The 17,941-nt window shown below is 39.6% G+C and overlaps 2 protein-coding genes across 4 annotated transcripts; both read left to right on the top strand.

Annotated features, from left to right (window-relative positions):
• The first annotated feature begins 1,926 nt into the window (after positions 1-1,926).
• Positions 1,927-6,975, top strand: rcn2 (reticulocalbin 2). 2 transcript variants are annotated; one of them, XM_037767777.1, is made up of 8 exons: positions 1,927-2,053; positions 3,315-3,455; positions 3,561-3,663; positions 3,758-3,954; positions 4,039-4,152; positions 4,276-4,369; positions 4,458-4,597; positions 5,799-6,975. In XM_037767777.1, exons 2-8 carry the CDS (start codon positions 3,315-3,317, stop codon positions 5,940-5,942), a joined length of 933 nt encoding a protein of 310 aa, XP_037623705.1. In that variant the 5' UTR covers positions 1,927-2,053; the 3' UTR covers positions 5,943-6,975. The 2 variants fall into 2 exon arrangements, with proteins under 2 accessions (XP_037623705.1, XP_037623706.1); XM_037767778.1 differs by having other exon boundaries at positions 2,031-2,078.
• pstpip1a (proline-serine-threonine phosphatase interacting protein 1a) lies at positions 6,469-16,601 on the top strand. Of its 2 annotated transcripts, XM_037767775.1 has the most exons (15): positions 6,469-6,603; positions 8,199-8,299; positions 8,396-8,470; positions 8,618-8,652; positions 8,752-8,858; positions 8,964-9,026; positions 9,594-9,698; positions 11,693-11,738; positions 11,955-12,034; positions 13,148-13,246; positions 13,349-13,445; positions 13,633-13,720; positions 13,830-13,906; positions 15,696-15,790; positions 15,883-16,601. In XM_037767775.1, the coding sequence occupies exons 1-15, from the start codon at positions 6,574-6,576 to the stop codon at positions 16,012-16,014; spliced, it is 1,230 nt and encodes a 409-aa protein (XP_037623703.1). In that variant the 5' UTR covers positions 6,469-6,573; the 3' UTR covers positions 16,015-16,601. The 2 variants fall into 2 exon arrangements, with proteins under 2 accessions (XP_037623703.1, XP_037623704.1); XM_037767776.1 differs by lacking the exon at positions 6,469-6,603 and having other exon boundaries at positions 8,265-8,299; positions 8,396-8,474.
• The last annotated feature ends 1,340 nt before the right edge of the window (positions 16,602-17,941 follow it).

The raw sequence follows: 17,941 nt of genomic DNA, 5'->3' as shown, positions 1-17,941 counted from the left end.
TTGTAGGGATCATGCATTTGTGGGATGAGCAGCACAGCTGATTATGTGGGGAGCGCCCAAGAAAGATTTGCCAAAATGCTCTGCCGATGGTAAACAGTGTATTCTCCTGTTGGTGTTGACTCTTCTTTTGAGTTGTTTGGTGGATTGGATGATTGAACTCTTTATCAGTAACAATGAACAAACAAGACATATTGGCTAGTCTACACTTTATTAATTTAATACACCGTCAGGAGCCTCAGTAGCGGTGGAAGATCCATACGCAGCCACAACAGCCTGGCACCTCCTCCTCATGCTGGTCACCAACCTGGTCACACGTTGCTGTGGGATGGCGTTCCATTCCTCAACCAGGATTCGTTGCAGGTCAGCCAGCGTGGTTGTGTTGGTCACTCTAACACATACAGCACGCCCAAGCTGATCCCACAAGTGTTGAATTGGGTTGAGGTCTGGACTCTTGGCAGGCCGTTCCATTCTCTCTACTCCCACATTGTGGAGGTAGTCTGTGATAACCCTGGCTCTGCGTTGTCATCTTGGAGGATGAAGTTAGGTCCCAGATTGTGGAGATATGGGTTCACCACTGGCTGCAGAATCTCATCCCGATATCTCACTGCATTGAGATGGCCTTCAATGATGAGAAGCCTTGTTTTGCCAGTGAGGGAGATGCCGCCCCACACCATGACACAGCCCCCACCAAAAGCTATTACTCCATCGGTGCAACAATCAGCATAGCGTTCTCCGCGTCGTCTCCATACTTTGACCCTGCCATCCAACTTTGGCAGACAGAACCTGGACTCATCACTGAACATGACATTCCCCCACATGTTCAGGTTCCATTGTCTGTGTTGTCGACACCAGCGCAAACTGGCCTGACGGTGAAAGGCAGTCATTGCAGGCTTCCTGGTAGCCTTATTAGAATACACTGTTTACCATTGGCAGAGCATTTTGGCAAAAAAATGTTTGGGCGCTACCCACATAATCAGCTGTGCTGCTCATCCCACAAATGCATGATCCTTACAAGTTGGACATCATTGTGAAGATAAATAAACAGGCTTTCCAACCATGTAAAAGACAATGCCAATTAGCATTGAGACAACAGAGAAATAATCCACCAAACACAAGTTTCCGAACTTTGTTTTTCCAGTATAGATACACCAAGTACGCAACTTAAAGGGACTGTTTGTAACTTCTTACACATATAAATCTACCGGGTTGGTCTCCCATGCGCGCTCACGTGTGGCTACGCTGTTCAGACTCAGATTCCAGCACAAACTACACGGAAGCACCAAAATCGCAAAGTTATATCTAGTGAAGCCCGTCTTGCTAAACAGTGTTGGCCGCAGTCGGAGGACGCGGGGGAGACCGTAGCTTTGGTCTCCAGGGCCGGAGTCTCTGCTGTACTCTGCTCCTCTGCCCTCGCTCCACCTCACATGCATGCACGCACACTACACACTGCAGAAGAGTTAGTAGCTCTGAGAATATCTAGTAAATGTACAGTGGACGTTTGTGCAGAAATAAGTGCTGCAGCTCCTCCAGACCAACAGAGGTTTTCCGTGTCTTGTGAAGTGACGGAGCTCTGCAGCGAGAAACGTTATCGTCTCTGACCGGGTGCCGGCGTCTCCCCTGTTCCCTCCGACCGCGGTCGGGAGGCTGAAGCAGGAAAAGCCAACACTAGGATCAGCAGTGATTCATGGAGAGACCTTCGTCTGGTCAGCTAACATTACTGCCAAACAGCTGAAATATAGAGTGATATTGTGGTTTTAGCTGACGTGTGTCGCCTCACTGTGCTGAGCGATGCTCGTTCATGTCTATGTAGAGCGAGCACAAGCGCGAGCCCGACACTGACTTTCGTTGACTTAACGGCCACAGGTGTCGCCGTTAACAAGCATTTCTGATTCTTACAAACAGTCCCTTTAAAGTTCCAAAAAAAAAGTTTGACATGCACCAGAATAACATAACGTTTATTTTGAAATGTGTCACCGGAAGTACACGCATATCCGTCTCGGGTGAATGACACAGTCAACAGAGCAGAGGACTCATCAGTGTAGGTTCTTTGACGGTAATAACAACATCTTCCATCTCGTGTATTCATCAGCTTTGACACACTTTCTTTATTATGAGCTCGTGTGTGTTGTCTTTAACTGTGTCTGTTTATTTTGGCTGATGCTTTTGGTTTTGTCCTCCATTCTGCCTGTTTGTCTCTCTGTCTCATCCTGTCTCACATAAAGCATCAACAGGAACTACTGCAGACAAGACAGCTCGTGTTTACATACCAGGCTTTCTACCTCTCTTCATCTTATAGGCACTTGTTCCTGTAGATGTAACATGAGCAGGTTTCATCTTCATGCAACATTAAGTTTGGTTTGTTTGCCCTAAAACTAGTATACTTCAAGTAATTATTATGAAGTAAACTTAGATAAAGATCAAGTATATATACTAATATCAATGTACTAGTAGTATACTTAAGTGTACTACTTCAATACTTCTTGGGGACTAAATTGGCCCACTTTTTAGTTTATAAAAGTATAATTTTAAGTGTAAGAATAGTAATCTTTGAGTGCACAACTAGTTTACATCTATTTTGTAAAGCATGCTATACTATGAAGTGAAGTATACTACAAGTGAACTTATAGCTATACTGTTATATACTTGTAGCAAACATTTTAGTTTATGAAAATACACTTCAAAGTATACTCCCAGTAAACTACTAGTTTAATAGTTTTTACTGCAAGTATACTTGTACATTTTCTTTAACTTATAGTACTTAGCCAATGGTTTATGGATTGCACAAAGAGACTTGCTCCTTTTTCTATTTGACTTTATGTTTTGTGATGAAATTTTCTCCCATCGGTGAACGGAGAATGGAAAAACGTAGAAAATTCTTGATGAATTGAAGTAAATTCATATCAAAACACACGTTTATAAACTCTAACACACTCTTAATAAGCTACTCTATCAAAAAGTAAGCATAAGTCAAATATACTTTTCTGTATACTTGTCAGTATAAGCCAAGTAAACTTAAGTATAATTTTGTATCTCTGATAAGTAGATAAACAGTAAACTGAAAGCATACTCGCTTATTTTAAGTTTAAAGAAGTATACTAATAGCACACTTGAATACTTTTTTTTTTGGTAAGGGTGAACTTCCACCAGCTGACCACAAGGTAGCACAGTTGCATTGTGACTGCTCTGTTTGGCCATGGTTGGTCATTTGAGTTTGCAACTAGAAACCTACCCTGGAAACTAATTAATAGCACTTTGTAGTGTTTCAGTTCATTCACTCATTTGTTTTGCTGTTAAATAATTGTGTTACTCAACAGATGGCGCCCTCTGCAGTGCTGGTATCGCTGCTGGTACTTCAGTTTGGATTTGGACAAAGCTCTCATAAACATCATGAAGATCATTATATTGACGAGCAGCACAACCCTGAACATGACATGAACATCCTGCTGGGAGATGAGGTTTCTACATATGTTTGACTCATTATCTTACACTCCTCAGCTCAATTTCTAATCTTCATTCATCACCTGCTCACTCTTCGCTGTACCTGTTTTATGCACTTCTAGGACACAGAGGAGATGAAGACACTCAGCCCAGCAGAACAGAGGAAAAAGATTATGGAAATTGTGAAGCGGATTGATACAAACGCTGACAATCTGCTGAATGCAGGTACATTTATGTCTCTCAACGTTTGAAAAGGAAGCAAAGTTAAACAGAAGTGATGAAAGGTCATACTCAGTGCTGCTGTGTTTTTATTAAACAGAGGAGATCACGCTATGGATTCAGTACGTCTACAGAAAATATGCTCTGGATGATGTAAAGGAGCGCTTCCCTGAGTTCGACACTGACAAAGATGGTGTTGTAACATGGGAGGAATACAACATGGTCACTCATGACCAGCTCCTTAGTTTTGATGACGGCGCTGTTCTGGAGGATCCAGAGCAAGAGTCTCTCAGACACGTAGGTATACTTTTATTATCCTGTTAAGAATCACACAGCTTGATTTATCTGAAATACCTTAACATAGGCACATATCCCCTTTAGCTCCAACTGAAGGAGAGGAGGCGCTTTGACTTTGCTAATGTGGACGGCACACCCGGGCTTAATGTGACAGAGTTTCTTGCCTTCACCCACCCGTCTGAAGTGGATCACATGGCCGTAAGACGAGTTTAGCTCCTACTCCTGCAAAACCTGATATGATAATGCATTCTTCCACCCATGATGAGAGTGCCCTTCTTATTTCATGTTAAAATTGAATCATTTACCCTTTTTTCCTAATAGGATTTTGCCATTGAAGATGTGTTGACTGATTATGACACCGATAAAGATGGACTCATCAGTCTGAGTGAATTTATTGGAGATGTTCGTGGTGATGGTAAGACCACAGCGATTCTTTTAAAACATAGAAGGATCTGTTTGTTGTTGGTTTCCTCTGCAATGTTAACACTTTATTTTGTTATCAGAGGATTCCCCTTCACAGTGGGAGATTGAGGAAACAGTGCGGTTTCAAGATATCTACGATCAAGATAAGGATGGCCAGTTGAATCGAGACGAGCAGCTCCGCTGGGTTGCGCCTAATAGCTACGGCTCAGCAAGAGAGGAGGTGAGACTCAACTGTCCCGACGTGTGCCCAGATTTTGTTGGCATAATGGCAAAATAATATTGACACAAAATTCTTGAGTTTTTAAGAGGACCTATTATGATTTTTTTCATTTTCGTTTAGTGTGTTATATATATTTTTTTGTGCATGTAAAAGGTCTGCAAAGTTACAAAACCAAAAGTCATTGTCAAAGGAAGTTACTCTCCCCCACAGAAACACTGCTCCTGAATTGCCTGAAACGCTTTGCCTGCCTTTTCTTCCATAACGTGGTGATGTCACCAAGTAAAACATTTGCATAATACCTGCCTGACAGTTAGTTTGTCACACCCTCTGACAAAGCTTTTAGGCCCTGATCAGACAGAGTGTGTTTTGCAGGTGAAAAAAGCGAGGCGCACCACACTGCCTTTTTGTCGCCCGATCAGACAGAGCAATTTTTTCTTATATGTTACTAGGAAACCACCAAATGAGTGCTAACCTGACCTTATTACAAACCATGAACTGTGCGTGACCCAAATAGATAATAGTTGTTAATAGCTGTGTTCTGTTCAGATGATGGTAGCTTCGGTTGGTAAAGTCATAAAGCTCTAGGTATCCTGCAAAAGTCTCCACAATGAGAAAAAAACATAAATGACATCGGGCGCTTTTCTGCTCAGAGTTTAATTTTTTTTTTTCAACTCGAGGCGTTCAGGGCGCTCCAGTAAAAATGCAAGGCACACAGAGCAGATAAACGCGAGGTGCTCCCGAAACACAAAACACTTCAATCTCATTGAAACAATTACAAAAAAGCTGCCCCACATTGAGGCTGCTAAAACGCACTCACTGTGTGATCGGGACCTTAGAGCGGAGCTGGAGCGGAGTCCAAAGAGTTTGGTTCGGTTGACCAATCACAACAGAGTGGGCCAACTGACCAATCAGAGCAGACTGGGTGTTTTGGGAGGGATGGGCAGGAGCTCGAACAGAGCTTTTCAGACAGAGGGTGATAAGAGGTGCAGTGTTTTTTGAACATTAAAGCATGTAAACATGTTCTAGTAGACACCCAAAATACAAGTATGCACCTGAAAATGAGCATAATAGTTCCTTTTTAATACAAATCGATGCTCCTTTAGCTATTGCTTGACAGGATTATATATGATTTCTCTCCATGATGCAATGGCAGCATATTGACTGCTTTCTTTTCCTTGTTTTGCTCTCATGTCATCAACAGGCTCTTCACCTCGTAAAGGAAATGGACCACGATGGAGACGGGCTGATCTCAGAGGCTGAAGTTTTGAAAAATGAAGAAACATTCATGAACAGTGAAGTGACGGACTACGGCAGACAGCTGCACGTATCACATGATGAACTATAACTATACTTTATGTTTTTTCTCATTTGTTTCCATGAAGATGTAATGCTGTTTATTTCCTGTGTTGTACTTCGACATCAGTCAGTCATAGGATTTATGCCATTGTCGATCTGCAATCATTTGCAACATTGCGTGACTTGGACAAAAGAACAGGAAAGCATATATTGCAACACAAAATCGGAAGCTTCATAAACTAGTATGTGTTGCAGGGCTGTTTGATTGGATTGCATAATATTGTGAGCTATTCCTTTTATTGTATCCACTCTACATGCACATACTCCTGAAGAACAGGGAGGTTCAACTGAAGATATGATTGTAACCACTTGGAGTTTGTTTTGATTACATTTATACAACAGGTTAGCTGTGTATCATCATTAGTTGTCCTTTCACATGTGCCAAAAGTGAACTGACAGGAGTATCAGTCCAGCTGTGGTAACTGCTGACATGTTGCAGCTCTTCCTCATTTAAATCAAATGAGCAAGTGAGCAAGTGTTGCTGTTTGCTGGTTTCCTGAATGTGTCATGATCCGTTTCAATTGCACCGAGCAACAGCCTGTTACACTGCTTGTCGTTACAAAGGGACTTCAAGTTAGAGTGGATTCTCCAACAGGGACTAATTTTAACCACTTCCAAAGATGACGGTACAATTTAAAGATGCCTTTTGGGTGAGTCAGTGGGATTCTACTAATCTACTACTTTTTTATGTTTATGTTCAGAGCTCAAGTTGACAATGAATTATTATTACTGAGCCGTGAAGTCAGTGTTGTATTCGGTATGTTCACTGGAGTTTTGAGGTAATATCTGTAGTGTACCTTTATACTGCTACTGTATTTATGCTTTTTGTATGGACAGTATCCATGGTACCATGCACTAGTAATGTATTTAGTTATCTGCTTCGTTGACTACAGTTAGCTAAACACTCTATCCTGTCTCTAGACTTATAATCTTCTTTGATTTATTTCCTTTTTCTCATTTTGAAACTCACTGAACTTGTACTGAATTGTTGCTTGGATTAAAACATTAACTATATATATATATTTTTTTTTAATGTGTGCAGTCATGATAAGCAATACAATTGATTTGTTATCTCTGGGTTGAGTAGAGTTTTTATCTGAAACTAGGTGTGTCACACAAACTAAACAGCTCTCTCTCTCAGTACAAAGTTTATAAAATAGTGTTATGGTAGTAACCGTCTGTTCTGTATCGTTATTGAAAGTTTCCTCCCATTATGTGCCTTTGAGAGAGCACCTGTTAACACGTGTGTGTGCAACTATGCAATAGACCAGAACTCAAAATGTTCATGTAACCAAATTTTACAATTTACTTTTTCTTTTACAATTTAACTTTTACAATTACCACAAGCAAAGCATCAGGAACTGGCCAGTCAGAAACAACAATTAGTGTAACTGTATCTGTAGCTTCAGTTTACATTGTGAAGTTGTGTGCTTCCTGTTTCGTCTTTATTCTCATTCTGCTATCAGCGCTCTCGTGCCAAATGTCCCCCAGCAACAATATAAATGAACATCAGAGATTTTTGAATCAGATAATTTTACTTCCACATTAGTTAATTTTCAGCAAAGTAAGAGTACTTTTACACGAGAGGGTTTTTTTTTTTAGGTACTCCTCCCACTTGGCTGCTTTCCATTCAGACCTCATCTTGTAACAGTTTCCATTCTTGATGAGATACGACCACAATATCTCTGTGGAAAATCACAGAGGTCATGAAAGTAAAACTTGAACTTGAGCATCATTTAAATCATCAGCTATTAGCCTAACGGCGATCATTTGGATCTTTTAAACACTGAGCAATAAAGAAATAGTAACACTTTAATTTTGTATAAAAATGTGATAGGGTAGCACATCACAAATTTCAAAATCAGGGAGGACAAAACACTAGCATCTCACTTGTTTAATTGGCTCACATCACAATAAACATGTACTATATCGAGCGTATGTCTATTGTGATGTGAGCCAATTAAAAAAAGTGAAATGCTAGTAGTTTGTCCTTCTTCATTATGCTTATTGGACTTATTGGGTCCAGCACTCGACTATGAATCCCGTTGTTGAAGCGCAACCTTCTTTACCAAAGCATACATTTTATTTTTGTATTAAAACATTTTGTATTAACAGCATTTATTTCAACTTTTATTCCAAAATCTAACATTATGTGTGGTTTGTATTAAGGCTGAGACTCCCTATGAACATTTTTTCCTCTATCACTGACAGTATGAGTGTTATAGTTTGGTATTTATGGTTGCAGGGAGTGGACTTCGTCAGTAATATTGGGTATGAGACTATCAGTCAGAGACTTAATGATGGTCGGCGGACATGCAAAGACATGGAGGAGATCTTGAAAATGAGGTGGGCTCACACATTTCTGATGAATTGTACTTGACAGATGATTAAAGTGACCTAAGTAAAATGTGGTTCAGCTCTATTGTGCTTTTGTCCATGTAGGGCATCAGCAGAGGAGAAATACGGCAAGGAACTGGTCACAATTGCCCGCAAGGCTGGGGGTTTATCTGAGATCTGGTAGGTGTGTGGGTGTATTTGAGCATTGATGTACTATACTACGCATCAGTGTGTCTACCTTTCTAAGCAATACATTTATTCTGCAGTATTGGACTTCATTGCATGAGAAAAAGAATGACATTGTATTCACTCATTTTGTTTTCACAGCACTTTGAGAACATCTTTTGATGAAATGAGAAGACGTAAGCACCGGATATATTTCCTGCCCTATTATTCCTGTGTGCTTCATACACGTCTCAGTCAGTTCTGAGTTTTTACTTGCATGTTTTGGTGTTTTTCAGAAATTGAAAAAGTAGGAGACTTGCACATCCAGCTTTCTGGATTCCTAAAGGAGGAGGTGAAGAGAATGGAGCAGTTCAGAGAGCGACAGAAAGAACAGAGAAAAAAGGTGCCAATGAAAAGCCTTTTTTTCTTATAAGAGGAAATCTAAAAAGAGTTGCCTCTCTCGCTGCGGTTTTCTGATGATGGTGATGTTTTGTTCTTCACTTCTTAGTTTGACGTCATCATGGAGAAGGTCCAGAAGACAAAAGTCTCCCTCTACAAAAAAACAATAGAAGTAAGTTCAATTCATATGATCATTATGATCTGTATGATTAGATCTTGTTGTGTGTGTGGAGGCCCTTGTTACCAGTTTTACAGAGATTTCAGGTTACGTGAGTTTATTTACTCTTTATATAGCTGTGGTTAACAGCCTGCATTATCTCAGGGGGATTTTTTAAGCTACTTCCTGCTTGTATGTGCAATAAATGTGCATCCTGAAGAGCAGAGGAGCATTGCTGTGTATATTATTATAATTATATAACCTGTATAAGAGGAAGATGGTTTTGCAACCAGTAAATGACAGTCATAACATATATGCCATGTCACATCACACTGACGTGATAGGCACTTTTAGGAGCTTATACTTCTCTCAGGTTAGAAAAAGGAAGTGAAGTTTTGCCCTTTGTTTTGTTTTTTTGCAGATACATGCCATCTCTTACTTGACTGAACTTGCCCTCCTCCTCCTCCCCCCCCGCCACCGCCCCCACCCCTTTTCCTGTCAGGGGTTCATAGAGCGAAGTGCTGATGAACAAACGCATGCGTGATATAGTTTCATATGGTTTCTGTTCTGTTTCCCTCCCAGTCGAAAAAATCCTACGATCAGCGTTGCAGGGAGGCAGATGAGGCAGAGCAAACTGCTGAGAAGATGGGCAACACTCCCACAGCCACTCCCAAACAGATCGAGAAGGTAAATCTGCCCATATATCTGTGGTATATGTTGTGTGTGGCATTTAATAAAAAAAAAAAAAACTAAAAGTAAAAGCCCTTTAATCATGTAGTTCACATGTCCCATACAGCCTAGCTTTCTGGCATGCAATCGGCTGCACATAAAACCCTAAAAATTACATTTAAACTTTACAGCCAAGCAAAACTCACTGCAGCCTTCAGCATCAACTTTAATCTTTTGTTCCATTTTGTGTTCACTAGCTTACAGACAGTGGAGGCATGCCTGTGTGTGTCTCAAATTTATTGAGAACCTAAAATTGATATGGGGGCCGGATCAAAATTTGCAAGGGGCCGGATTTTGCCCGCGAGCCTTGAGTTTGACATGTGTGCTCTGAAAGGATGAGTGCTGTTTTTTTTCTCTTAAAATACATCCAACCAGTGAATCTTTAAAGATCCCCTACAGACATGTTTTATAAAACTACTCTGCTTTGAATAATAATCTGTGTCAGATACGTTTTTTCCGCAAAAAAAAAAATGTCCTTGTGAAAAACAACTCTCAAACAATCTACTACTTCCTCCTGGAAAAATCCAGTATCTATGTATATGCAAATATCATTTCAAAAGTTCAACTACTGGATACAAAGCCTGTTGGCACGAAAAGTTGTATGAATGCCACGATAGGCAAGGCATTAAGAATGCCTCTCTTGATTACGCGTGTCATTTGTACGACATGTGTCCTGTACTGACTGCAATGTAAATGCATCCACGTATAAATGCTACGGTAAGAGTTGGTTACGTAGTATAAAAAGCAAGAAAGACCGACCATGACGTTTTTCCTTAACCTAACTAAGTGTTTTTTTGCCTAAACCTAACAGATGTTTGCGTGGCGTACAAATGACACGCGAAAAAGGCTAAAATGCGTACTCATGACACATGGAATGTCCATGCAATGTCGCGCTACTGATACGAATTGCTGTTGTTGTCAAACAGCACTGACAGTTATTCCATTTACTCCACAACACTGACAGATTAGGAAATTCAATTATCTTTTCCCTTTAACTTATTATTTAAAGGGACTGTTTGTAAGAATCAGAAATTGCTTGTTAACAGCGACACCTGTGGCCATTAAGTCAACGAAAGTCAGCGTCCTGTTGCTCGCGCTTGTGCTCGCTCTACATAGACATGAACGAGCATCGCTCAAAACAGTGAGGAAACACAAGTCAGCTAAAACCACAATATCACTCTATAATTCACATGCTTGGCAGTAATGTTAGCTGACCAGACGAAGGACTCTCCATGAATCAATGCTGATCCTAGTGTTGGCTTTTCCTGCCTCAGCCTCTCGACTGCAGCCGGAGGGAACAGGGGAGACACCAGAGTTTTGGTCGGAGACGATAACGTTACTCACTGCGGAGCTCCGTCACTTCACAAGACAAGGGAAACCTCTGTTGGTCTGGAGGACCTGCAGCATTTATTTCTGCACAAACGTCCACTGTACATTCACTAGATATTCTCAGAGCTAAACTGAGTCTTCTGCAGTGTGTAATGTGCGCATGCACGTGAGAGTGGAGCGCTGAAGGCAAGCAGGCAAGCAGGCAGGCAGAGGAGCAAAGTACAGCAGAGACTCCAGTCCTGGAGACCAAAGCTATTGTCTCCCCCACGTACTACGTCTGCGGCCAACACTATTTTGCAAGACGGGCTTCACCAGATATAACTTTGCGGTTTTGGTGCTTCGGTGTAGTTTGTGTTGGAGTCTTGTCTGAACAGCGTAGCCACACGCGAGCGCGCATGGGACACCAACCCACAATGATTTATACGTGCAAGAAGTTACAAACAGTCCCTTTAATGTAGTCATTTATAAGTTGTGAGTTTCTCTTCTGATTTAGAATGTAATTTACAAAGGTTACTGTATGTCAAAGCACTTATGCAATAAACTATATTTCCTTTTACTGAGAAAACTACATGTTTAAAGATATAAAGGCAATGTGTAATTTTGTATTCTCTTTTGTTTTTCAGATAAATAACAAATCTAAACAGTGCAGAGAAGCTGCAGAGGAGGCTGGTAAGGACAGTTAATAGCAGCGTGGTGTTCAACTTTGTCGTTTCATGTAGGAAGCCGCTATGGTTTACCAGAAAGATTTTTTTGAGGATGGTGGTTTCATTTACTTCCCTTTTACTGAGGATTCCATAAATAGAATTAGATGCAGTATATGAATAAAACCTCACCACGTTTATTAAAGTGTTACAGACGATTTTCTTTTCTTTAACTTGTCTTCAGACAAACAGTACAAGTCAAACATCGAGCAGCTTGACAGGACTCGTCAAGAGTGGGATTCAACACATAGCAACACATGTGAGGTAAAGTATGACACTAGAAGCTGTGTTTCTCCTCTCGCTGTATTGATCAAGTGAGGAATGCACACTTCAGCTTGATTTATTTCAAAATGCACAAAGTTAGACCAAGAGTGGCAATACCCGAGGCTTGTTTTGTCAATGAGGATGTGTGATACTTCCTAATATAAGCAGAGAAAGTGAGTCATAATATGCAAAAAATTGCAACAAAGTCTTCCTTCATGTGAAAACATCAACAAAAGACAAAACACATGCACCCAAAGAAACCAGGAAACAAACAGGAAGGACAGTTGACATAATACATTTGAAAATATGAAGCCTTAAAAAGCACTCAAATGACAGCTATGAGTTTGTAGCTACACTGGTCTGATGAAATAATGTCTTTTGAAGTTTTATTTTATTTCTCTGTTTTCTTCAGCAAACACCGTGAAAACTACAAAAAAATAAAAGACAAAGGTTTCAAATACACATCTCTCAGTTATGTTAAAGTCTCTCAAGCTAACGTCTGTTGGCCCAAACACATTAGCACAACACAAATGTGATGAAATCAAATAAAATTACTGAAAATGGATCACATTGTCCATTTAAAGGCACGTCAACAAACATTATATACGTAAATATAAAACAAAATTAACGACAATTACCATGTGCGCCTCTTGGACCATGTGCATGTGCTTATTTTGGGGCCACATGTCTTTCCTCCGCATCCATGTTGGTTCTTACCCCTAATGCCACAGTCGTGCCCTTAACGAAACTCTGGTCATGGGACCCGTTACACTCTACAACTCAAATAAAACCTTACATAAAGAGCACTACATTTTAACCTATCATTATTTGAAGGTGACACATTTTAACCATCGTTTCCCTTTTAACATTTGATTTATTACATTTTTAACCATTTTTTAATAACAAACAGACAGAAAAATATGAAATCATCATCTCATTGAAACAGTTACAGAGTCGAAAGATCGCAGACTAGACTAAAGGTCATGCTGGATGCTTTTGTTGTGCAAGAAGTTTCCTGTTGCATCAATTTCAGAAGTGTACATACAGTACACTGTTGTAAATGTACTGTGTTTCTGCATTATTCACTATTTTTCCAATCAAACTGTTTTGCAGATGTTTCAGCAGCAGGAAGAAGATCGCCTCAGCGTACTAAGGAATGCGTTGTGGGTGCACTGTAACCATTTATCAATGCAGAATGTGCAAGCTGATGAGGTGTGTGCAGCTGTTCTAACACATCTGTACTTTATGGGATAGGCTTTCCAATATACTGTGCTGTATTTTTTTAAATTCACTGTGGACAATTTGCTCTTTCAGTGCTATGAGGATGTGAGGAAAATGCTGGAAAAGTGTGACATCATCGCAGACAACAACTGCTTTGTGGACATGAGAAGCACCGGCTCGACCCCCTCAGGTAGGCACCCGCCCAGCCGCCCGGCGGCTCTCCTGATGTGGATTTGAATATGTTCCAAGAGGACATTTTAATATTATCTCTCAGCTGCTGCTAAAAACTGTTTCACTTTTGGGATACAGGTGATAGAGGCATCGCCCCTGAAGCATTAGTTTTTTATTTATTTATTTTCTTTTTTGAATTTCCACAGCTCCAATTGAATACCAGAATTACTACGAGGGGAATGCTAGAGACGACAGAAATGGCAGTGCTGGATTCGTAGGAGGAGTGATGAAAAAGTCAGAATTACACAATGGAAATCACTGTTACCAAATTAATGATGATGACGATGATTATTTCGTAATGTCTTTTGTGTATTTCTTACCGAGTACTTTCCCCAATTTGTAGGTTCTCAAATCTTCTGCAATCGAACTGTTCCAGTGGCTCCAAATTGAGCATCAATGAACCAGTTGCACAACCTGCTGGTATAGTACCAAAGTCATTCAAGTAACACTGCAGTTTCCAAAATGATGACAGATATGATTGTGAAAGCTACTTGCAACACACGGTGTAGTAAAGAGCAACTATAAGTTACATACTGTAGTTATTATTCTTCACACTAGTGATTCACAACTAGGGGTCCTTTTTCTCCAGGGAACTGGTTCCCAACCTGGGGGTCCTGACCCCCACTAGGGGCTTCTCGGGGGGTCGCAAGGCCTTCTTGATTTCAAGGGGTGTAAGACTTATTATTATAGTTGGCCTATACTTCAGCATTTCATTCATTTCTGTGAAGAAATTTAATGAAATTGTTATTTGTAAAATTTAGATAGTTATTTAAGATATAAATTCAGTTAAAACAACCAAAGAGCAAATAGAACAATGACCAAGCGTCAGGGAGAAGAAAACACTGAATTTGTCACAAAAGAAGCCTATTAAGTATGTATGATTGTTAAAAGTTAAGCTTTGTATTAAAAGGTCCTAAAAATAACAGGAAACCTCATCTCTGATGCAATATTTACAGGAAATAATCTGTTCAAAATTCCTCCAAAATCGCTTATTTTACACAAACTTCCAGCAGTTATTGTGCTCACTATTTGGGTTAATTGTAGTTTATCAGTTGTTCTGTACTGTTATTGTTATACATTGAAGAGCAATGCAGTTACAAGAGCTTATGTGGAAATATTATGGAGTTCAGGTAATTAAAAAGTTATGATTTGGTAAAAAAGATATTCATATTCACATTTATGTGTTTGGGAGCAACATTATACACAAAGTAGGATTATAAATTTATGTGAGGCGTGAAGTATATTTATTTGAAAAAAAGCCTACACATCGACAATTGCACGATCACGTAACAATAATAAAAAAGAAATGAATTTAATTTATATATCACACTTTACAATACAGCGAAATCGCAAGGTGCGTCACATAAAGGGTAAAACAATCATAATACAACATTAAAACAATTTACACAGAAGCGCCATGCAATTAAAAGTGATAAAATAGGATAAATAAAATTACAGACACAATTTTTCAAGACCCAAGTTACAACGTAAATAAAATTAGAGACAGAATATTTTGAGATCGAAGTTTAAAAGGAAATCACAACCCAGAGCCCTAAGGGAAGGCTGAGAGTATTCACTTTTACATATTTAACAACAGTCTCAACTAAAATCCAGGTTAAAGGTGCTATTGATATATTCAGCCACTAGACGTCTCATTCTCCCTCCTCTGTTCCATTGCATTTACTTCACAACAAGTCGTTGCCAGGCACTTACTGTCAATCTCTGCCATTTATCGTGATACCAACGTCGTTTTACTATTGGCTCACAAGTCTTGTTAGAAGTGGGAACCAAATATCAGATATCTTCCACAGAGATAAACAAAACATTAATTTTTTGGACCCGCAAATTTTTTTAAATGATTCAATCACAATAATCTTTTTTGAGAAAAAAGCCATACTTTTATTCTGCACCTTCCTAAAAGCTCTGTAGATGTATTCTTTTTTTTTTTTTTTTTTATAATAATTATAATTTTCACCTTAAAAATGTTACACTTGGAACGTGACAGGTCGTGTCGATGAAGGGTGACAGTGATGACAGGGCTGAGGGGGTACATCGGCCAAAATAAAGGGTTGGGAACCACAGCTTTAAGTCACCACCACCAACATCAAATAATTTGTTCAGCTTGCCAATGATTCTGATGAGATGTTCTACTATCAGCTGAGTCACTAAGTGAACCAGTGCTGATAATGTCTGAAATCCTGTCAAACAGAAACATCAGAAGGAGTATACGCGTCCATTCCTGGGTGTCAGGTGTCCCAGCCAAGCAGTGACGGGTACAAGGTCGTGTACGACTATACGGCACAGGTCAGCTTCTAGATGAGACGTATTCAAATGTTCTAATTCTTGTTCATTTTAAAGGATAACTGTTGACTGGATGTTTCTGTTCTTTTGTTCAGGGTGATGATGAGCTCTCTGTGTGTGTCGGGGACAATGTGGACGTCATAGATCAAGGGGAGGACGGCTGGTGGACGGTGAAAAGAAATGGCCTTACTGGTTTGGTCCCAGGCTCTTACCTGGCCCAAGAATGAGTTTCCCTGACAGCCATATGTAGGACTACTTCATGTAATATTTTGTAAAGGTCTTGTCATTTCAAATTATAGTTTGATCTTATTTGTTGTTCATATTTGTGTTTCGTGCATCATTAAAGCCCCTACGAGTAGCCCACTATGGTAGTATCATAAAAGACACTGTGGCAGAGATGCTGATTGTTTTCACAGGGCTATTCTTGTTTTTTCTACAAAACCTCAAACTGTTAGAATAATTTGAAAGACACTTTTATCACATAATAATCCTACAGACAGGGGCTGTCACATACAGTAGCACGACACAGTGTTGAATGATGAATTATTTATTGCTATGGCACATATTCATATGACTTTGCCCTTACTGCTGGCGTGTTGAGAGCTCCTCATACCAATGACAGCTGGGAGATTACGTGATATTTTTGCACAAGGTCACTGCACTAAGTTTATTCATATGCTACTGTGGTATTCTTGTATATCTGCAGTCCTAAATGTTGGGCAAAATGTTTTATTTCTGTTGTTAGCGTGTATATAATTTCTATGTGTGGTTACTGTTTCTATTTTGAATGTTAAAAAGAATAATTGTTTGTGAATGGGCCTCTTTTGTATTTATTAATTCAATATGAAAGACTGTTATTTTCATGGTCGATTAATCTGTTGATTATTTTCTCGATTAATCGATTAGTTGTTTGGTCTATAAAATGGTGAAAAATGTCGATCAGTGTTTCCCAAAGCCCAAGATGACGTCCTCAAATGTCTTGTTTTGTCCACAACTCAAAGATATTTAGTTTGCTGTCATAGAGGAGAAAAGAAACCAGAAAATATTCCCATTCAAGAAGCTGGAATCAGAGAATTTTTAAATTAATCAAACCAATAAATCTTTTAGCAAAATAGTTGGCGATTAATTTAATAGTCAACAACCAATTGATTAATTGTTGCAGCTCTAACATGATCAACATTGTGTTTAGCCCCCGCTAACTAGAGGACCAGAACGGTCCAAACAAAGTAGGTGAAATGCAAGTGAGCACTATTCTTGGGTCATGTGGCTGAGCAGTCAAGCGTATCTGGTTTCTCTGCAACAGGTGATACATTGCTATCTATCGAATAACCAAAGCGGAGTCTATTTACCACCATTTTACAGTAAGAGTGTATAAAAAGGTCTACAATGGTTGTTTGGTGGTCACAAGATGTTCCAGAAGCAGATACAACTACATCTAGAGATTACAGTAAGAGCTATAATATAATATGCATGCGTGTGTGTGTGTTACATTTTGAGCCCATGGTAACCAAGTTTGCAGAAGCAAAGCTACAAAGCATAACAGATTAGAAACAGATGAAACCATCTCACTGAATATGTGAACCTCTTACACCCCTCCCTCATGGGAAACACCTGACCTTTGACCTCGCTTTTTTGGGACCAAATTGACTTATGAATATGAGCTTTGTCTGAACAGAGAGAAAGAAAAAAAATCCCATTTGGTGGAGCAATTTTATCTCTTTGTAAAGATGACAAATTTCTGTCAGAGAAATTAAAGAGGACATATTATGCTTTTGTGCTTTTCCCCCTTTCCTTTAGTGTGTTACATAGTTTTTTGTGTATTTAAAAGGTCTGCAAAGTTACAAAGTCCACGCCAAAGGGAGTTCCTCTCCCCCACAGAAACACTGAACTGCCTGAAACGCCTTGCTTAAAGTCACGCCTTTCCTTTCGTGATGTCACCAAGTAATCCATTTGCATAAAACCAGCCTAGCAGCTAGTTTGGCTCGCCCTCAAACAAAGCTGAGTTTCAGACAGAGGGTGAAAAGAGGTGCTGCAGCACAGTACGTATCAGAAAAACAAAGCTTTTTTTTAACATTAAAGCATGTAAGCATGTTCTAGAAGAAACCAAAAATACAAGTATGAACCGGAATATAAGTGTAATAGGTCCTCTTTAAA

This window comes from Sebastes umbrosus, chromosome 4 (assembly GCF_015220745.1).
Source record: "Sebastes umbrosus isolate fSebUmb1 chromosome 4, fSebUmb1.pri, whole genome shotgun sequence".
In the NCBI taxonomy this organism is placed as follows: Eukaryota; Metazoa; Chordata; class Actinopteri; order Perciformes; family Sebastidae; genus Sebastes; species Sebastes umbrosus.
The sequence above is the reverse complement of the archived record's forward strand: the minus strand, read 5'-3'. Positions and strand labels throughout refer to the sequence as shown.